Source organism: Erythranthe guttata, chromosome 11 (genome assembly GCF_056151865.1).
Source record: "Erythranthe guttata isolate IM_541 chromosome 11, IM_541, whole genome shotgun sequence".
NCBI classification, from domain to species: domain Eukaryota; kingdom Viridiplantae; phylum Streptophyta; class Magnoliopsida; order Lamiales; family Phrymaceae; genus Erythranthe; species Erythranthe guttata.
Window position 1 is genome coordinate 15,121,652 of NC_142543.1, and position 17,181 is coordinate 15,138,832.

General features: G+C 31.5%; 2 protein-coding genes across 3 annotated transcripts in view; both read left to right on the forward strand.

The window, feature by feature from the left end:
- Positions 1-9,777: 9,777 nt before the first annotated feature.
- Positions 9,778-17,181, forward strand: part of LOC105953395 (homeobox-leucine zipper protein ROC8) — a 61,399-nt gene continuing 53,995 nt past the window's right edge. For both annotated transcript variants that reach the window (XM_088825753.1, XM_088825751.1), the window contains exon 1: positions 9,778-9,928. The gene's annotated coding sequence lies outside the window, so the exon portion shown is untranslated. The remainder of the gene's footprint in view (positions 9,929-17,181) is intronic.
- LOC105953394 (homeobox-leucine zipper protein HDG11) lies at positions 9,909-16,304 on the forward strand. The gene is given in 12 exon segments (XM_012977055.2): positions 9,909-10,025; positions 12,491-12,639; positions 12,769-12,886; positions 12,964-13,158; positions 13,335-13,721; positions 13,839-13,931; positions 14,034-14,243; positions 14,435-14,618; positions 14,693-14,961; positions 15,135-15,141; positions 15,144-15,190; positions 15,733-16,304. Coding segments are annotated over 11 exon segments (2,004 nt in total). The 5' UTR covers positions 9,909-10,025; positions 12,491-12,526; the 3' UTR covers positions 16,114-16,304.

Sequence of the window (17,181 nt, forward strand, 5' to 3'; positions counted from 1 at the left end):
ATATGAAAACTACATATAGAAAAACAAAAAGAGCAATTGCAGTTGTTAGCACAACTACATACATAATAAAGACTAATACAAATATCTCAAATAAAAATAACAATAATCATAATATACCAATAATAATAATAAACTAAATCTACTCTATTACCAGCTAAGAACAGATCTATCAATAGACATAATACACAATTACACACCAAAGCAGCAGTCAAAATTGAGTAGATCTTACCAAAAATAGTATTGACTGGATTCATGGCAGCATGGTTCTTAAATACTCTAAATTCGCCACCATACCTACCGTCGCTAATGCATATCAGATTGGAGGCGGCACGGCGGAGAAGGGAAGAGGAGGCGGAGCTACAACGGAGTAAATTACTCCTCGGGTGGCGTTGGATTGTAGGTGGAGCGACAGAGGAGGAATGATGAGACGGAACGACGAAAGAGGGATCAGGGCGGAGCGACATAATGAAGATTGAGAAAGAGGAGAAGGTGCAAACGTAATGAAAAGTAAAGAAAAAGACAACGTGTGATAAAAGAAAAGTGGCTAGAGTTAGATATCACTAGTACTTCACCCGTGCGTTGCACGGTTATTTATCATAAAAATAAATATTTAATTTTAAAAAGTTCTCGAAATAGTAAAATCAATGGTTGATGTGCAATTCAAAGTAAAAAAAATTATTCCGTGTAAGTAACGAATTAAGCCAACATAGGTAAAAAAAACTAAATACCAAAGGTTTAATTTCCATATACAAAAGGCGAATACATCGTTACCCTTACCGTTACCATTTCCATTACTATTACCATTACGATTATCAACAACAATACCAATATCAATACCAAGACCATTACCATTACCATTACCGGTACTCAATACTAATACAAATACTGAGATCAATACCAATACTAATACCAATCATTACCATTACCACTACCATTACCATTAGCGTTACCATTACCATTATCATTTCTAATACTGATAGTAATATAGTAATACTAACACTAATCTAATAATAATACTATAACTATTAGTAATCCTAATGCTAATCCTAATCATAATGCTACGCTAATACTAATTTCCTTACACTAATGCTAATGTGAACCATAATCCTAATCCTAATACTAATGTTAATCTTAATCCTTATACCAATTCTAATTATAATCATAATTCTAATAATAACACGAATCATAATTCTAATCCTTATAGAAATGCAAATATGCTAATACTAATTTTAATATTATTGCTTATGCTAATTCTAATCCTAATTATAATGGTAGTACTAATAATTAAATTAATATGCTAATGATAACGCTAATGCTAATCACAATACTAAACTAATACTTATACGCCAATGCTAATGCTAATCCTAATATACTAATGCTAACGCCAATCGTAATTCTAATTCTACTACTATTGCTAGTACTAATGTTAATCCTAAACATAATCCTAATATTGATGCTACTAATCATAGTACTAATGCTAATGCTAATGCTAATCATAATCCTAATTCTAATTATAATCCTACACATAATCATAATGTTAAATCCTAATGCTAATGCAAATTCTAATTCTAATCCTAATGGTAATGTTAATTCTAATTCTAATATTAATCATAATCCTAATCCTAATCATAATCCTAATCATAATCTTAATCATAATCATAATCCAAATCCTAGTGGAAATAATCATAATACTAATACTAATACTAATGTTAATATTAATATGTTAATCATAATCCTAACAGAAATGTTGATTTGTTAATGATAATGCTAATCCGAATACTATCTTAATGCTAATCTTAATCCTAATCATAATCCTAATCACAATATTAATACTAATCTTAATCCTAACGTTAATACTAATGCTAATTTTAATCTTCATCATAACGTTAATGCTAATCCCAGTACTAATTATAATCCCAATATGTATCTTAATCATTATCATAATCTTAATATTAATACTAATAATAACCATTATCCTAATCTTAATTCTTAACACTACTATATGCTAGTGGTAATACTAATATGCTAATGTCAATGCTAATACTAATCTTGATATACTAAACTCATATGGTGATGCTAGTGTCAATCTTAATCCTTATTTTACTATAAATCAGAATCCTAATCTTATTCCCAAACACAATCCTAATTATAATCTTAATCTTAATAATGATCAAGTTCCTGATCCTGATCCTAATGTTGATCCTAATCCTGATCCTAATCAGAATCATAATCATAATCTCAATGGTAATCCTAATCATAATTCTAATATAAATGTAATCCTGATATTAATACTAATTATAAATGTTAATCCTATTATTTATACTAATCTTAATCCTAATACGAATTCCAATACTAATCTTAATCCTAATCACGATCTAAGTATTATTCCTAATCATAATCGTAATACTAATATTAATGCTAATACATTGATGGTAATTTAATGTTCATCCTTATATGCTAATGTTTATTATAAGTTTATAACTATAATATGCTAATGCTAATACTAATATATCCTTATGACATTGCTAATACAAATCCTAATATGCTAATGTTTATACTAATATGCGAGTGCTAATAGTAAAATGATAATGCTAATACTAATGCTCATCATAAAAGGCTAATGCCAATGCTAATCATAGTCCTAATCACGATCATAATCCTAATATGAATTCTGATCATAATTATAATTGTAATCCTGATCCTAATCATGATATTGATCCTAATTTTAATCATTATCTCGATCATAATCTTGATCGTAATCTTAATGTTGATCTTAATACTAATACAGTAATACTAATACTACTACGAATGTGCTAATTGTAATTTAATGTTAATCCTCATATACTAATGCAATTGTAATAGTAATATAGTAATAGTAATACTAATATGCTAATACCAGTGCTAATACTAATCTCAATATACTAATGTTAATACTAATATGCTAATGGTAATACTAATTGACTAATGTTAATGCTAATGAAGGGTCGTAAAGAATAATTAATTGATTAAATTCGGTTAACAATGATTAATATTGCATTATTGTCTGTAGAAACAATAGTAGTTTTAATATAATAATTGTTTCATTGTTATCCCATATAACTATGCCAATATATATTATTTTAATATAGGCATATATATATGACCCACTAATAGGGGTGAAAAATAGAAAATATAAAAAATCGCTAATAGGGGGAAAGTCAGATAATAAACTACCTAATTAAGGAAAAACAAAATTACTGAAATTATAAAATGGCCCCAGTTAGAGTTGGTAGTCAAATTGGTGAAATTACAAATTGACCCCAAGTCAGGGTCTCTGGTTTGATTACGCTAAATATGAAGAATTAGCGTGTATGAAAACAAAAACCTTTGATCACATAAATAAGATAATATTGGAAATATAGTTGTAAATCTGACGATAATATGTGGTAGTTTTTTTTATACAATTAAAATTTTATTAAATTGCAATAAAGAAATCCTAAGCAGAATTTTAAATAAAAACCTCCTAATTGGGTGAAAAAAGCAAAACTAAATACCCCATGATGGGATGAAAGTGCAATAATAAACTACCTAACTAATGAAAAACAAATGTACGTGAATTAAAAAACGGCCTAGCTAGAGATGCTACTCACACTGTTGAAATGTCAAATTGACCCAAGTTAGGGTGAAAGTGCGATTACGGTAAATATGAAGAATTAGCGTGTATGAAAACAAAACACTTTGATCGCATAAAAAAACAAAAATTGCAATATAAATCTAAATCTGACTATAATATTTGGTATTTTTTGTTTGTAATAAAATTAAAATTTTATTAACTTGCAAAAAGAAATACTAAGCAGACTATTACATAAAAATAAAAACCCCCGAAGAGGTGAAAAATTGAAACTATAAAAACCCCCTAATAGGGGGTAAAGTGAGATAATAAAACCACCTAACTAAGGAAAAACAAAATTCTGAAATTTTGAAATGGCCCCAGCTAGAGCTGCTAGTCAAACTGGTGTAATTATAAATTGACCCCAAGTTAGGGTGAAAGTGCGGTTACGCTAAATATAAAGAATTAGCGTGTATGAAAACAAAACACTTTAATCGCATAAACAAATAATATTTGATATATAGTTCAAAATCAGAAGATAATAATTAGGTTCAAAAACCAATTTCAAAGGTCGAAGCAAAATGTTGCAAATCTACATATTGAAAATCGGAATTAATTTTTTTTAACAAACCGTCCATACAATATATGTGGATCATATCCTTGCATTGTATTCAACAACGCAAGGCTTTTTTTTTCGTGCCGATGTCACTGTATATGACACATACGTTGCTATCAATGGATATATAAAAGTACAGAGCAAACAAACATAATTAATTTCGTTGTTATTTTGTTTTCCCACAAAATTGTAATCCGAAAACAATGTAAAAAATATTTAAAACATACACATTGTTTCCCAGGAACGAAGAAGGCGATTCCATGCAATTTCAATATCCTAACTATTCATGTCTCCTTGCAATACTCCATCTGGCATTCCTCCATAAATTTCGGCACATAAATCTTTCCGCTAACGACATGATTCGAACATCTGGTGAAAAATAAAACTCAAAATATTTTGCAGAATTCTCAAATGTAAAAGAAATTTGTAAAATTTAAACATAAAACCATAGAAAAATCAAAATATTTTTAGGGTATAGACAATAATATATAAAAAATACGAAAATAAATAAATAAATGAACCTTGTTTATTTTCGTGTGCTTCTTAATATTTGGATGGAGAATATGAATGAGTAAGAACGGATTTGGAGTAAGGTATTTATACTTGTTTTTTATGTAACAAAAGGTAAATAATATATATCTTTAAGGAAATACACCTTTAATGTACTAAATTGATACAATTATTGCGAAAATCCGGATAAGATTAGAGCTAATTGAGACAATTATTGATTATTTGCCCCAATTCCAAAATCATTAATCACTAAATTGATTATTGATTTTCCAATTCAATATTTTATTAATGTATTTTCCATAATATTGAATTGATGTTTTTTATATGTTGATGCATGGGAATGAATTAGCACACTGGATATTGTTAATCCGGCTCATATTAAAATAGTTTTCCATAATCATTATCTTTCCTTTTCATATTAAAAAGAAAAATATTGGTTAACTATAAGGAATATATTATTACTAAACACATGTTATATTTACAAAAATTCCATAATTAAAATAATGTGATTATTTGATCACCATAAACTCATTACCACAATCCGTTTTTTTCATATTGAATGAAATGAAAAAAAATTAATAAAGAAATCATTTTTTTTGAAATAAGTTAAATAATAAAGAAGACAATGTAATAAGGACTGAGTAAGGAAAGAAGTCCACAAATAGAAGAGATGAAAAGATTTGGGATTAAAATTAAAGATGTCAAAACTTCAATTGTGTATTCTCCCTTTATATATTATATAGATTAAGGATAATATAAGTAGTTTACTTTCATTAATTATCCAATTTAAAGGAGTCCTCCCTCACGCATTATTATTGGCCTTAATTTATGAGTGGATCAACATGACAACAACCGAGCCGTAGATGACCAAATGCATACCAAAATTATAAAATTGTTTAAAAATAGGCGGCGGTTATATGCAAGTCAGTTTTTTTATTAGTTCAAAACAACATAAAAGAGTTTATTAGTTCAAGCCCGTAAATTAATCTAATTTTATTACATCAAGACCAAAAATGACAAATATATCCTTATCCACAAATAATACTCAAAGACAAATAAATTCCATTTTTAATTTGTTCAAGACCAACAATCAAAAAATACAAAAAAAAAAAGAAAAAGAAAAGAAAATATCACGACCGTCGCGATGCCGACCAGCGAGACTTCCACCGCACCGACGATGACCACCGACCCACCCACCGCACCATTACCACCACCGCACAACCACCAACAAGTAAGTCCTTTTTACTAAACTTTTATTTGTATATTCGAAAACATCAATCGAGCATCGGTGTCCTTTTTACTAAATTTTTATTTGAAAATTCGAAAATATTAATCGAACATTGATTCTTGATAAATATGTATGAATGAACATTAATCTATAATTATTTCTTGTTGGGTTGCAATGATTTGGCCGATTTTTGAAAAAAAATTGAGATTGAAATTGGTTTTTTTTTCGTCGGTTTCCCAAATCGGTTTACCCAGACCGATTTTGTACACGAAAATCGGAGTCATAATGCCGATTTTTTTAACCAAATCGGCGACACAATGTCGACTTTACAAGTCAAAATCGGCGTTCTAATGTCGATTATTGAGTACAAAATCGGTTTTCGGATACCGATATTTTTCGATTTTTTTTAAATAATACATTATATATTTGGTTAATTGATATTTTTTAAATATTTGAAACAAAAATGTTTATCACCATTCGGTGGCGTCTACCAACTCTTTTAACCCAATCGAGTAGAGCAATTTCCTTAATTATCTCAAATATTTATTCATTAGATAATTCATTTGAATAATCCTCCATCAATCGCATAGGTTGTTGCACGAAAGTATGAGAAAACGGTCTTAAAGAAAAAACACAGATAATAAAATCGGTACTAAAAAACCGATTTTTGTAGTACAAGTCAGCATGATGACATTACCGATAATACAAAAACAAATCGGTGTTGTCATGCCGATGTTTACTACAAAAATCGGTTTTTAAGTACCGATTTTTATTAAAATAATCGGAATGTGGTTACCGACTTTAGTAACAAAAATCGGTATTTGCAGACCGATTTTTGGTATCGTCGATTTTTTTCCCAACAAAAAAACTCAAAAGCAAAAATAAACGGTTAAAACATACTTCATTCTGTTCTCCACCCTCGTAAACCACCATATCATTGTTTTTTGGTTCCATCGTGAATGTTTGGTATGTATTTGATAATTTTGGTGTGTAGGATTTCTCGCTGGGTTTGTGAAGAAGAAGGAGGAGAGTTTTAAATCGTGAAATAAGGAAGAGGGATTTCTGGATTTATGTATTTTATTTGGTCTTGCACAAAGCAAATAATTTTTTTTATTTTTTAATGTTTTGTGTTTTTTATTTAATTTTAAATTTCATTAAGGGTAAATTAGTATTTTTATGTTGGAGGTCTTGAACTAATAAAAAAATGGGCTTGCATATAACCGCCGCCTTAAAAATAACATGATGTGCGAAAACTTGATAGTTTGACTAAAATTGGTAGTTTAGCCTTTGATTTTCATTTGCTGGACGGCAAACTTTTGTCTTTTGCCGATGGATTCTAATATTCCGACTAAGCCACTTTTAGGCTGTTAGGATTTAGGACATTTCCAGTCGAGTAAGCAAACTTTATTTGACTGCAAAATATAGAGATTATGGTAGAAAATCCGACACCATCAAGAAATTTAGAGGGCCTCGATGCAAATTATCAAACTTGCTCCTATATATAGGTTTTTGTTTGGAGACTCCTATATTTTATGAGACCCAACTTCAAACAAGACTCAATTTCTTGCATTTAGATTTCGATTTTTTTTTTCAAATAAAAATTTAAATTTGACCGATTTGCAAATATGATCGTTGTCAGTAAGAAAAAAAGAAAAGGAAAAAAGCATAAATACCTTTAATTAATTGTTCTTCATCATCTTCATCACTTCTAAATTTCAGATTGTGAGTTTTATTTTCATTTTCTTTTCTCTTCAATGATTGTAGAATTTTAGGAATTTGATTGGATTTATGGTTCAGTGAATGAGAATTGAAGAAATTAGAAGTAGAGGGTTGAGTTGACTGTCAATACTTGAAGAAATTCGTAGTATAATTTTTTTCCCTCTCTGTTTCTAGGGTGTTGAAGAAGAGGGAGAAAAAATGAATTTGAGGGAGATGTTGTACTGAATTATGTTTAAAAGGAGAGTAAAAAATAAAAAATCGTGTGGGGTGAAAGGCGGTGGAAATTAGTGGGGTTATAAATACTTTAATTGCACCAAAAGGTGAATCCCTCGCCCCCAGGGCCCCCATCCCTTGGCTCGACAAGGATTGATGGAGGATGTAAATCATGGTAACTCAATGGCCCGTTAAGGTAGCGGACCCGGACCTGGTGCCCACAAGCAAACTTTATTTGACTGCAAAATATAGAGATTATGGTAGAAAATCCGACACCATCAAGAAATTTAGAGGGCCTCGATGCAAATTATCAAACTTGCTCCTATATATAGGTTTTTGTTTGGAGACTCCTATATTTTATGAGACCCAACTTCAAACAAGACTCAATTTCTTGCATTTAGATTTCGATTTTTTTTTTTCAAATAAAAATTTAAATTTGACTGATTTGCAAATATGATCGTTGTCAGTAAGAAAAAAAGAAAAGGAAAAAAGCACAAATACCTTTAATTAATTGTTCTTCATCATCTTCATCACTTCTAAATTTCAGATTGTGAGTTTTATTTTCATTTTCTTTTCTCTTCAATGATTGTAGAATTTTAGGGAATTTGATTGGATTTATGGTTCAGTGAATGAGAATTGAAGAAATTAGAAGTAGAGGGTTGAGTTGACTGTCAATACTTGAAGAAATTCGTAGTATAATTTTTTTCCCTCTCTGTTTCTAGGGTGTTGAAGAAGAGGGAGAAAAATGAATTTGAGGGAGATGTTGTCCTGAATTATGTTTAAAAGGAGAGTAAAAAATAAAAAATCGTGTGGGGTGAAAGGCGGTGGAAATTAGTGGGGTTATAAATACTTTAATTGCACCAAAAGGCGAATCCCTCGCCCCCAGGGCCCCCATCCCTTGGCTCGACAAGGATTGATGGAGGATGTAAATCATGGTAACTCAATGGCCCGTTAAGGTAGCGGACCCGGACCTGGTGCCCACAAGGAACCAACCCTCATTTGGAGTTGAAATTCCCACACTGCGGCTGCCAGGATTCGATCCTAGGACCTTGCACCAACTTACCACCTCCGGAACCAATTGAGCTACACCCATGCGGGCTTATAAATACTTTAATTGAAATCATATCCAATGGTTGTAGTTCAACATTTCATATCTTTTCAGAAATTTTCATTTTTTTGATCGAAATATGTATTAAAAATAATTAAGACTGTTCAATTAAAATTTAATTATCTATAACCTCGTATATAAATAAAATTTGAGCCCTAATAAAATTGCTATAGAAAATAATCCGTAATATGATTTAGAGACTCAAAATTATCGAGTCTCCATTTGTGTCTCCAAAACAAAATTTGTTTTACATTAGAACTTCGATATGGAGTTCGAAAATAATAATTTTTTCTGATCCCCATTCAGTAAAAACATACAAAAAATTTTAGTTCGATAATTTAATATTTCATTAAATTAACAGAATTTTGTAATCCCAACTATATTAATTTATAGATAACTGTATTTTTATTTTTGACGATGATATGGACGGGTTTTGGTCCGTATTGGAATTTAAAGAGAAAAATACAGTTTTCATCCTTCAAGTTTGCACCGATTTCACATTTGGTCTCGATATTAAAAAAAACACATTTAGTCCGTTTTCAAAAACTCAACATTTTTATTAATTTCCGTCAATTTTCTGTTAAAACTAACGGAATCAAATGTGTTCCATGACTTTCTTAACTAACGGTAAATTGACGGAAATGACAAAAAGTGTTAAATTATTGGAACATGAGGGACCAAATGTGGTTTTTTGTGAACATGGAAAACCAAATGAGAAATTGATGCAAACTTGAGGGGTGAAAAAGAAAAAGAAAAACAATAATAACTTTAATCGTTAATACTTAATACTTAATAGAGTTTTAGAATGTTGCTCAAAACGATTAAGTTTTTTTGCGATGTCTGGAAAAAAGTAATTCATATGTCGAACAAGCATAATTGTAAATTGTAATCGTCCATCATTTTCACCTGTTAGAGATGAGGCAGCCGGAGGAAGAAGAAGAAGCCGCTGACCGGCGGCGCAGCGCCGCCACAACGGTGTGAAGATGAAGAAGAAAAAAGAGGGAAAAATGCTGCTTGATGTTTGCACATCGCGCTGCAACAGGTTGTACCTTTGGGCATTTCGAGCTCTTCTTCAATTTATCTCCCTAATTTGAAGTTCCATTGTTAATTTTGTTTTCTAGCTTGTGTATTTTTTCCCTAGGTAGTGATGATTTTACTGCAATACATACTTGTTACATGATTGATATTCGAATAAAACTACTTCCATCAACTGAAACCCCGATCGATTATTCGTCACGTGTCGTAGTGCTTCGTCATCGAGAATTTATTGATATGGAGTATGGAAATTGCATACATTTTTCTACGTCGGAGGAGAGTAGATTTCAACGTTTTCACCTTAAGATTAGAGTTAGCATACTACTAATAGTGTATCGTACTGTTAGTTTTAATCGGAATTGGATGGACCGAGTTGTTATTTGGTGCAGTGAGAACCGAGTCGAGGGATAGTTTAAGTGAAGTTCCCGATTTTCAAAAAGATGTATCAATTTACAAAAGGATGGAGCATGATGTTAATTAATGATTAGTTAAAGCCGTGTTGGAGATAATGTGTACGGATTGTTCATTATAGGAAAGTCGGATGCGATATTTATCTAACTATGTTTATTTTTCTTGATGAATAGTAGAAAAAGGAAAGAAAATAACTTCGTTCACAAGGTACGTAAATGTCTATTAATTGATGTTTTCAAGAACTAGCTTGTGTTTTTGCCTTAAATAGTGATAATTTTACTGCAATAATTACTTGTTGCATGATTGATATTTGAATATAACTACTTCCATCAGCTGAAACCCCGATCGATTATTCGTTACTTGAAGTGCTTCGCGACTGGGAATATGTTTATTGATACATTTTTCTAAGCGGGATGTGATTAGATTTCAAAGTTTCAGCGTAAGTTAGTAATTAAATTTTGCTGAAAAAAATAGGTATGATTTGTGCATGGTATATGCAAGATTCAGAGAATATATGCTACTCTTTGTGACCTTGCATGAAACGAAGGGCTTGATCATTGAAACTTCAGACAAGTCGACTGGTATAAAGTCGTCAAAAAATATGGCTCAAATTCATTTTTTTTAATAATTTTAGTTACAAGATTTTCCTGGCTATTTTTATATATGTAATGTTTACTTGCAATTATTGAAGTATGATTGCATAAGATCTGTAATTATTTTTTAAAAATCGGAAAGGATATTCCGAGGCAAAGTACTCCAGCATAATATGTTGGAACTAATAGTATATTTAATTGAAACTGAATGGACTGAGTTATTTAATCAAAAGAAGGAAGTTCTTGTTCCCGATTTACGTGCATGGAGCATCGAGGAAATAAATGTATCAATTTAGATGGAACATGATGTTAAATGATTCATTTGTTGGTAACTTTTATTCAACCTTTTCGTTTTAGGAAGTCGAAGGCCATATATATATATATATATATATATATATATATATATATATATATATATATATATATATATATATATAGGCATGGCATGTTTATTTTTTCTCGATGAACTAGTAGAGAAAGAAAGGAAATAACTTTGTTTACAAGGTGCGTAATGTCGACAAATAACCGATTAGCATTCTCGGCAATATGAAACTGAGGGAAACTGAGGTCTTCTCTGTGATTATAAATAGTGTATATAAATTTTTCGTTTTAGGAAGTCGAAGGATATATATATGTATAGGTATGTTTATTATTCTCGAAGAACTAGTAGAAAAAAAGGAAATAACTTTTTTACGGGATAACTGATCAGCACTCGGCAATAGGAAACTGAGGTCTTCTCCGTAATATTGGATTCATGACAACAAATACGCGATAATATATATATATATATATATATATATATATATATATATCTTTTCTTTTCGTGTTGATTAGGCTATCGGTCTTTAGTCTCGTTGCAGATAAGAACAATCAGAATCAAGAAATGACAGATTCTGAATAAATGTTATTCAAACCATCAATTACTAAATTCATTAACAATCCATATAAGCTAATGCAATAAAAGGAAACATTTGAATTACTGCTATACATTCATAATCATTATTTAATCATTAGAATCTGCATTTGATATTTCAAATAAAGACATAAATTATATTCTATGATGTATATATTTTCTATTCAGCAGGATTCTGTTGACCTTGAGATTCCGTCCACATTCAGTAGGGTATCTCGTATCTGAAATTATTTCGAATATCGTCATAGAATTCTTTTTTTGCTTGTTACCTCTCGTTTAGGTCAAGCTATATATTGAGTCCAAGACAACCATATTTTCATATAGCAGAATTATTTACATATTTTTTTTTTACTCATACTGTGTTTTCCAGAGTTTTTGGACTTCGGTGAGTTCGTTTTTTCGGTTTCTATCTGAAGTCTTTGTATATATATATATATATATATATATATATATATATATATATATATATATATATATATATATATATATATATATATATATCATGAATAATATATATTTTTTAAATTTTTTAAAAATTTTTTTTTGTGGTGTTAGGAATAAAAAAAGAGCTGTTGTGTTTGATACGAAGAGATGGATTTGTCTAACAGAAGAAATGGATCAGGCGATGAAGAAAACTACAACTCACGAAATGGCAAGAAGCAATACCATCGTCACACTACCGAACAAATTCAGCAGCTCGAGGCGTACGATTAATTTCTATCTAAATAATTTTATTCCACTTACATTTCGATTTTTCCTAAACCTTCATTTGCATGGCTGAAAATTTCTCTATATAATATTTTTCCGTTTCCCGATTTATGATATTTACACAGTTTCTATAACGAATGTCCGCACCCGGACAAGAACCAAAGGCAACAATTGAGCAGAGAACTCGGCCTTGACCAAAAGCAGATAAAATTCTGGTTTCAAAATAAAAGAACTCAGATAAAGGTGCTTTATTCTTTATACAGATTACGCAAATATTTTCTACGATGATTTATTAACTTGATTGTATATTATGTTTATAGGCTTTAAACGGGAGAGCAGACAACAATTCCCTCCGCTCGGAGAACGAAAGATTTCATTTCGAGAACCTTTCGATGCACGAGGCTCTGAAAAACGCCTTTTGTCCCTCTTGCAATAATAGCTCAGGCGTTTGTGAAGAAGAGAAACGCCAAAATCTGCAGAGATTGAGAATCGAAAATGCACGTCTGAAAGAAGAGGTGAGCTGATTGAAAAGTTTATTTTTTGCACATGAAAAGTTTCGTCATTTTTCCATATTTAGCAAGTATAGCAACCACCTTATGTCCGAGTTTATTTAATTGCACGAGTAAAAGGACGAGATGCTTATTTGAGACATTTATTAATTATCGGTTTTTTCGTAAACCTTTTTTTTCAGCACGAACGAGCGGTCAACTTCTTGACCAATTACATGGGAAATCCAATTCTGCCTTCCGTTGGAACGGAGCCCAGTACTAGTGCACCTGGTCAACAATATATGTCGCAGCATTGGTCAACAAGTGTGACACATGTGGATAAATCTGTCATTATCGAGACAGCTGTCGCTGCCATGAACGAACTTATGGAGCTGTTACGTGTGAACGAGCCACTGTGGATCGAAGCTCCATCGGATCATGGGAGATGTACATTACGTCGAGATAGTTACGATATGATTTTCCCCAAGTCAAATCAGGTCAACACTTCAAGTGCTCGGTTTGAATCTTCGAAAGATTCGGGGGAGGTGGCAATGTCTGCCACACATTTAATCGAAATGCTTGTTGATGTGGTATATATGTTACACATTGGAGTTTTTTTTTTTTTTTTTTTTTTTTTTTTTTTTTTTTTTTTTTTTTTTTTTTAATTTTATTTTAAAAGTGAAAATTTATTTGCTAATAATTTGCAGAACAAATGGAAGGAAATTTTTCCGACCATCGTCACGAAAGCGACGACCCTTGAAGTAATCGATACTGGAATATTTGGTGGTTTGTTACATTTGGTAAGGACCTCAAAAAATCCTTATTATTATTGTTATCATTGTTTTTTTCGGGATATCTGAATGGATAAAAAATTGAATGTTTTGACTTATTTTGGTGCGCAGATGTATCAAAAAATGCACATTTTGTCACCACTCGTTGCTCCCCGGGAATTTTTCTTCATTCGATATTTCCGCCAAATTAATTCGAGCACTTGGGTGTTGGTGGACGTGTCCTACGATTTCATAACACAGCTCCAAGATTCCGTTCCCACTCGTTCTTGGAGGTTTCCTTCAGGGTGTATTATTCAAGATATTTCAAATGGAAAATCAACAGTGAGTTCTCTATATAAAAACCCATTTGTTTCTTTTTAAGTGCATCTTTATCTCATATTATGTGTCGATTTAGAGTTTCAAGACAGAACTCATGGGTGTTTTTAGCAATTTGATGTAATACGGGGTGCCGAATGCTATTAACTCTATTCTTTTACACTGTCTACATACTGAATATCAATTTTCTTGAATAGGTTACATGGATTGAACATGTACAAGTGGACGACAAATTATCGACTCATCGTCTGTACAGAGACTTCGTTTGTGGTTCTCAAGCATATGGAGCCAAACGATGGATTATTACTCTTCAACGAATGTGCGAGAGATTTGCATTCTCAAATGGGCTAATCGCCACACCAACAAACGAACTCGAAGGAGGTATATTATTATTATTATTAAGAAATTGTGGTTAAAAAACCGTTAATTACTATTTCCGTTCATTTGTCATTCAGTTATCGAGTCACTTGAAGGAAAGAGAAACGTAATGAATCTTTCCCGAAGAATGGTGGAGAGTTTTTTCGAAGTATTGTGCATGTCGGATAAACTCGATTTTCCAAATCCGTCGGAATATCAAAATAGCGGAGTTTGTGTCTCGCTCCGGAAAAGTAACGGACCTCATCAACCTGATGGATTCATTGTTAGCGCAGCTACCTCGCTTTGGCTTCCCTTTTCGAAGGAGCATCTCTTCAACTTCTTCCAAGACGAGAAAAGAAGAGCACAGGTACGTAAAAAAAAATAAGTTACCGACTTTTGTCTCGATTATCAAATTGCAACTTTGTTTTATAAGATTATGTAATCTTGTCCCGACTAATCCAATCTTGGCAACCAAACGATGTCTTAATGGATTGGAAATAAGATAGAAAGACTAAAAATGTGTTTATATGTTATGTGCAGTGGGATGTCTTATCTCAACCGGGACACATCCCGGAAATCGTATCTCCATCGTCCAGGTTACTTACCGATTTATTTAATTAATTAATTAATTATTTGTTTACTGGGCTCGAAATTGGTATGAAGGCCGATAAATGTACAACAAGCTTCTCAATCAATGTGATCTATAGAATGAAAATAAAATTAATTAGTGCCTTGATAAAAGCTGGGGTGCCATAGTTCGTTTACTCGTAATTTGATTTTGAACAGCGTATAATTTGATTAATTGTTAATTTATTATAAATTGATATCGACCTACATTTGCACTAAAACCGGAATCGAAATAAATATTTACGTGTGCACTATTAGTTCAAATACGACGCAGAATTTATGTAGCACGCAGCTAGCACAATAAAGTCGTTAATTTATCATAAATTGTCATCCTACTGCATTTGCACTACCGAAACTGGAACTATTGTGCATTGTTAGTGTAGACACGACACAGTTTATCGAGCACGCAATTAGCACAATAAAGTTTATTTAACAATTTGTTATTATTATTATTATCTTTTTAACTTCACTTTAATATCATTGAAATATATTTTTTTTATTAAATCTGCAGCCTTTTGTGCCCAAAGAAAATAAGATGGTGGTGCTGCAAGAGAGTAGCATCGACTCTCTAGGGGCAGCCATAATCTACGCCCCGATGGATTTAAAGGCTCTCCTCTCTGTGGTGAATGGGGACGACGCAACGAAAATACCGATTCTGCCGTCGGGTTTTGTGATATCTACCGATGGCCGTGCTAGCAGCAGAGGCACCAACGGAGCTTCAACCAGTTCCAACACCGGTAGCGGTGGCTCGCTTCTCACAGTTGCTTTCCAGATCTTAATTTGTCACAGCCAATTGACAACGCAACTGAATATGGAGTCCGTCGCCACCGTGCATACCCTAATCAGCTCCACCGTTAAAAAGATCAAGGCGGCGCTTCATTATTATGATTAATTTCGGATTTTATCTTCTTGAATAATGTTTTTTTCATTAAATCATACTTTTTGTTTTGCTTGTTTTATTTTTTTTATACCGTTAAAACAGTTAGTAATATTCATATATATATATTATTTAGAACTTGCTGTTCAGGTAGGATGTTAATGGCTGACACGACACGTGTCAAAAAAAATACAAATTTTAATTTTTATGTGTATTGACCTAAAAGCCCTTACTATTTAAATATCAGATTTAAAGAATAAAATTAATAAATTTATACAAATGACTTTATTATCCTTTATATTTTTTATCAATTTTAAATCTATTTAATATGGGGTTGTCTAGGGTCCGATTTAATATGGGGTTGTCTAGGTTCCGAGAGGGGTTGTACTACTCGGACCTAAACGATTGAATTTGGTGCGTAGAAAATAATTAGTGAATAATTATAATCGTTGATTTTAAGTACTAGTACAACCTAGTATGATCCTAAGAATTTACAGTTTACAGTACGAACCTAGTAAAAATTGATCGTAAGGAGTACCACATCATCGATGCCTGGTTCGCTCGTTGAAGGACGAGGTAATGAAAATCAACGATTGTCCTCATTCATGTTTTAGCAAAAGGGTAAAAATGTGATGTATTTATCTTATAGTTGTATTGATATAGAAAATAATTGATTTTTTTTAATCTCTATGTTTTAACATTGATAAAGGGGATTTTCAGTATAAACCTTCGGTTTAAAATGTTCTTTTCTTCCCAAGAAATTATGTTTCTCGAAATCAATTTGAAATTTGACCTAGACATTCATGCTATGGTAATTGAGTGTTTAAATTTATTAATTCGTGCTATAAATTATAATATGCATGTATTTATCTATTGATACAATTTTATGCATGGTCACTTTTCTTCAGTTCCATGTAGTCTGGATTAAGCACAATTTTATAGTGGACTAATATGTATTTGTCACATTCCTTAACAACTATTTGGAATACTTAATTTTGTACATTATATATAATCACCCCCAAACCAAAATACTTAAATGTGTACTGTAGTTTCATGGTTAAATTCCTACTAGTTTGTACTTTG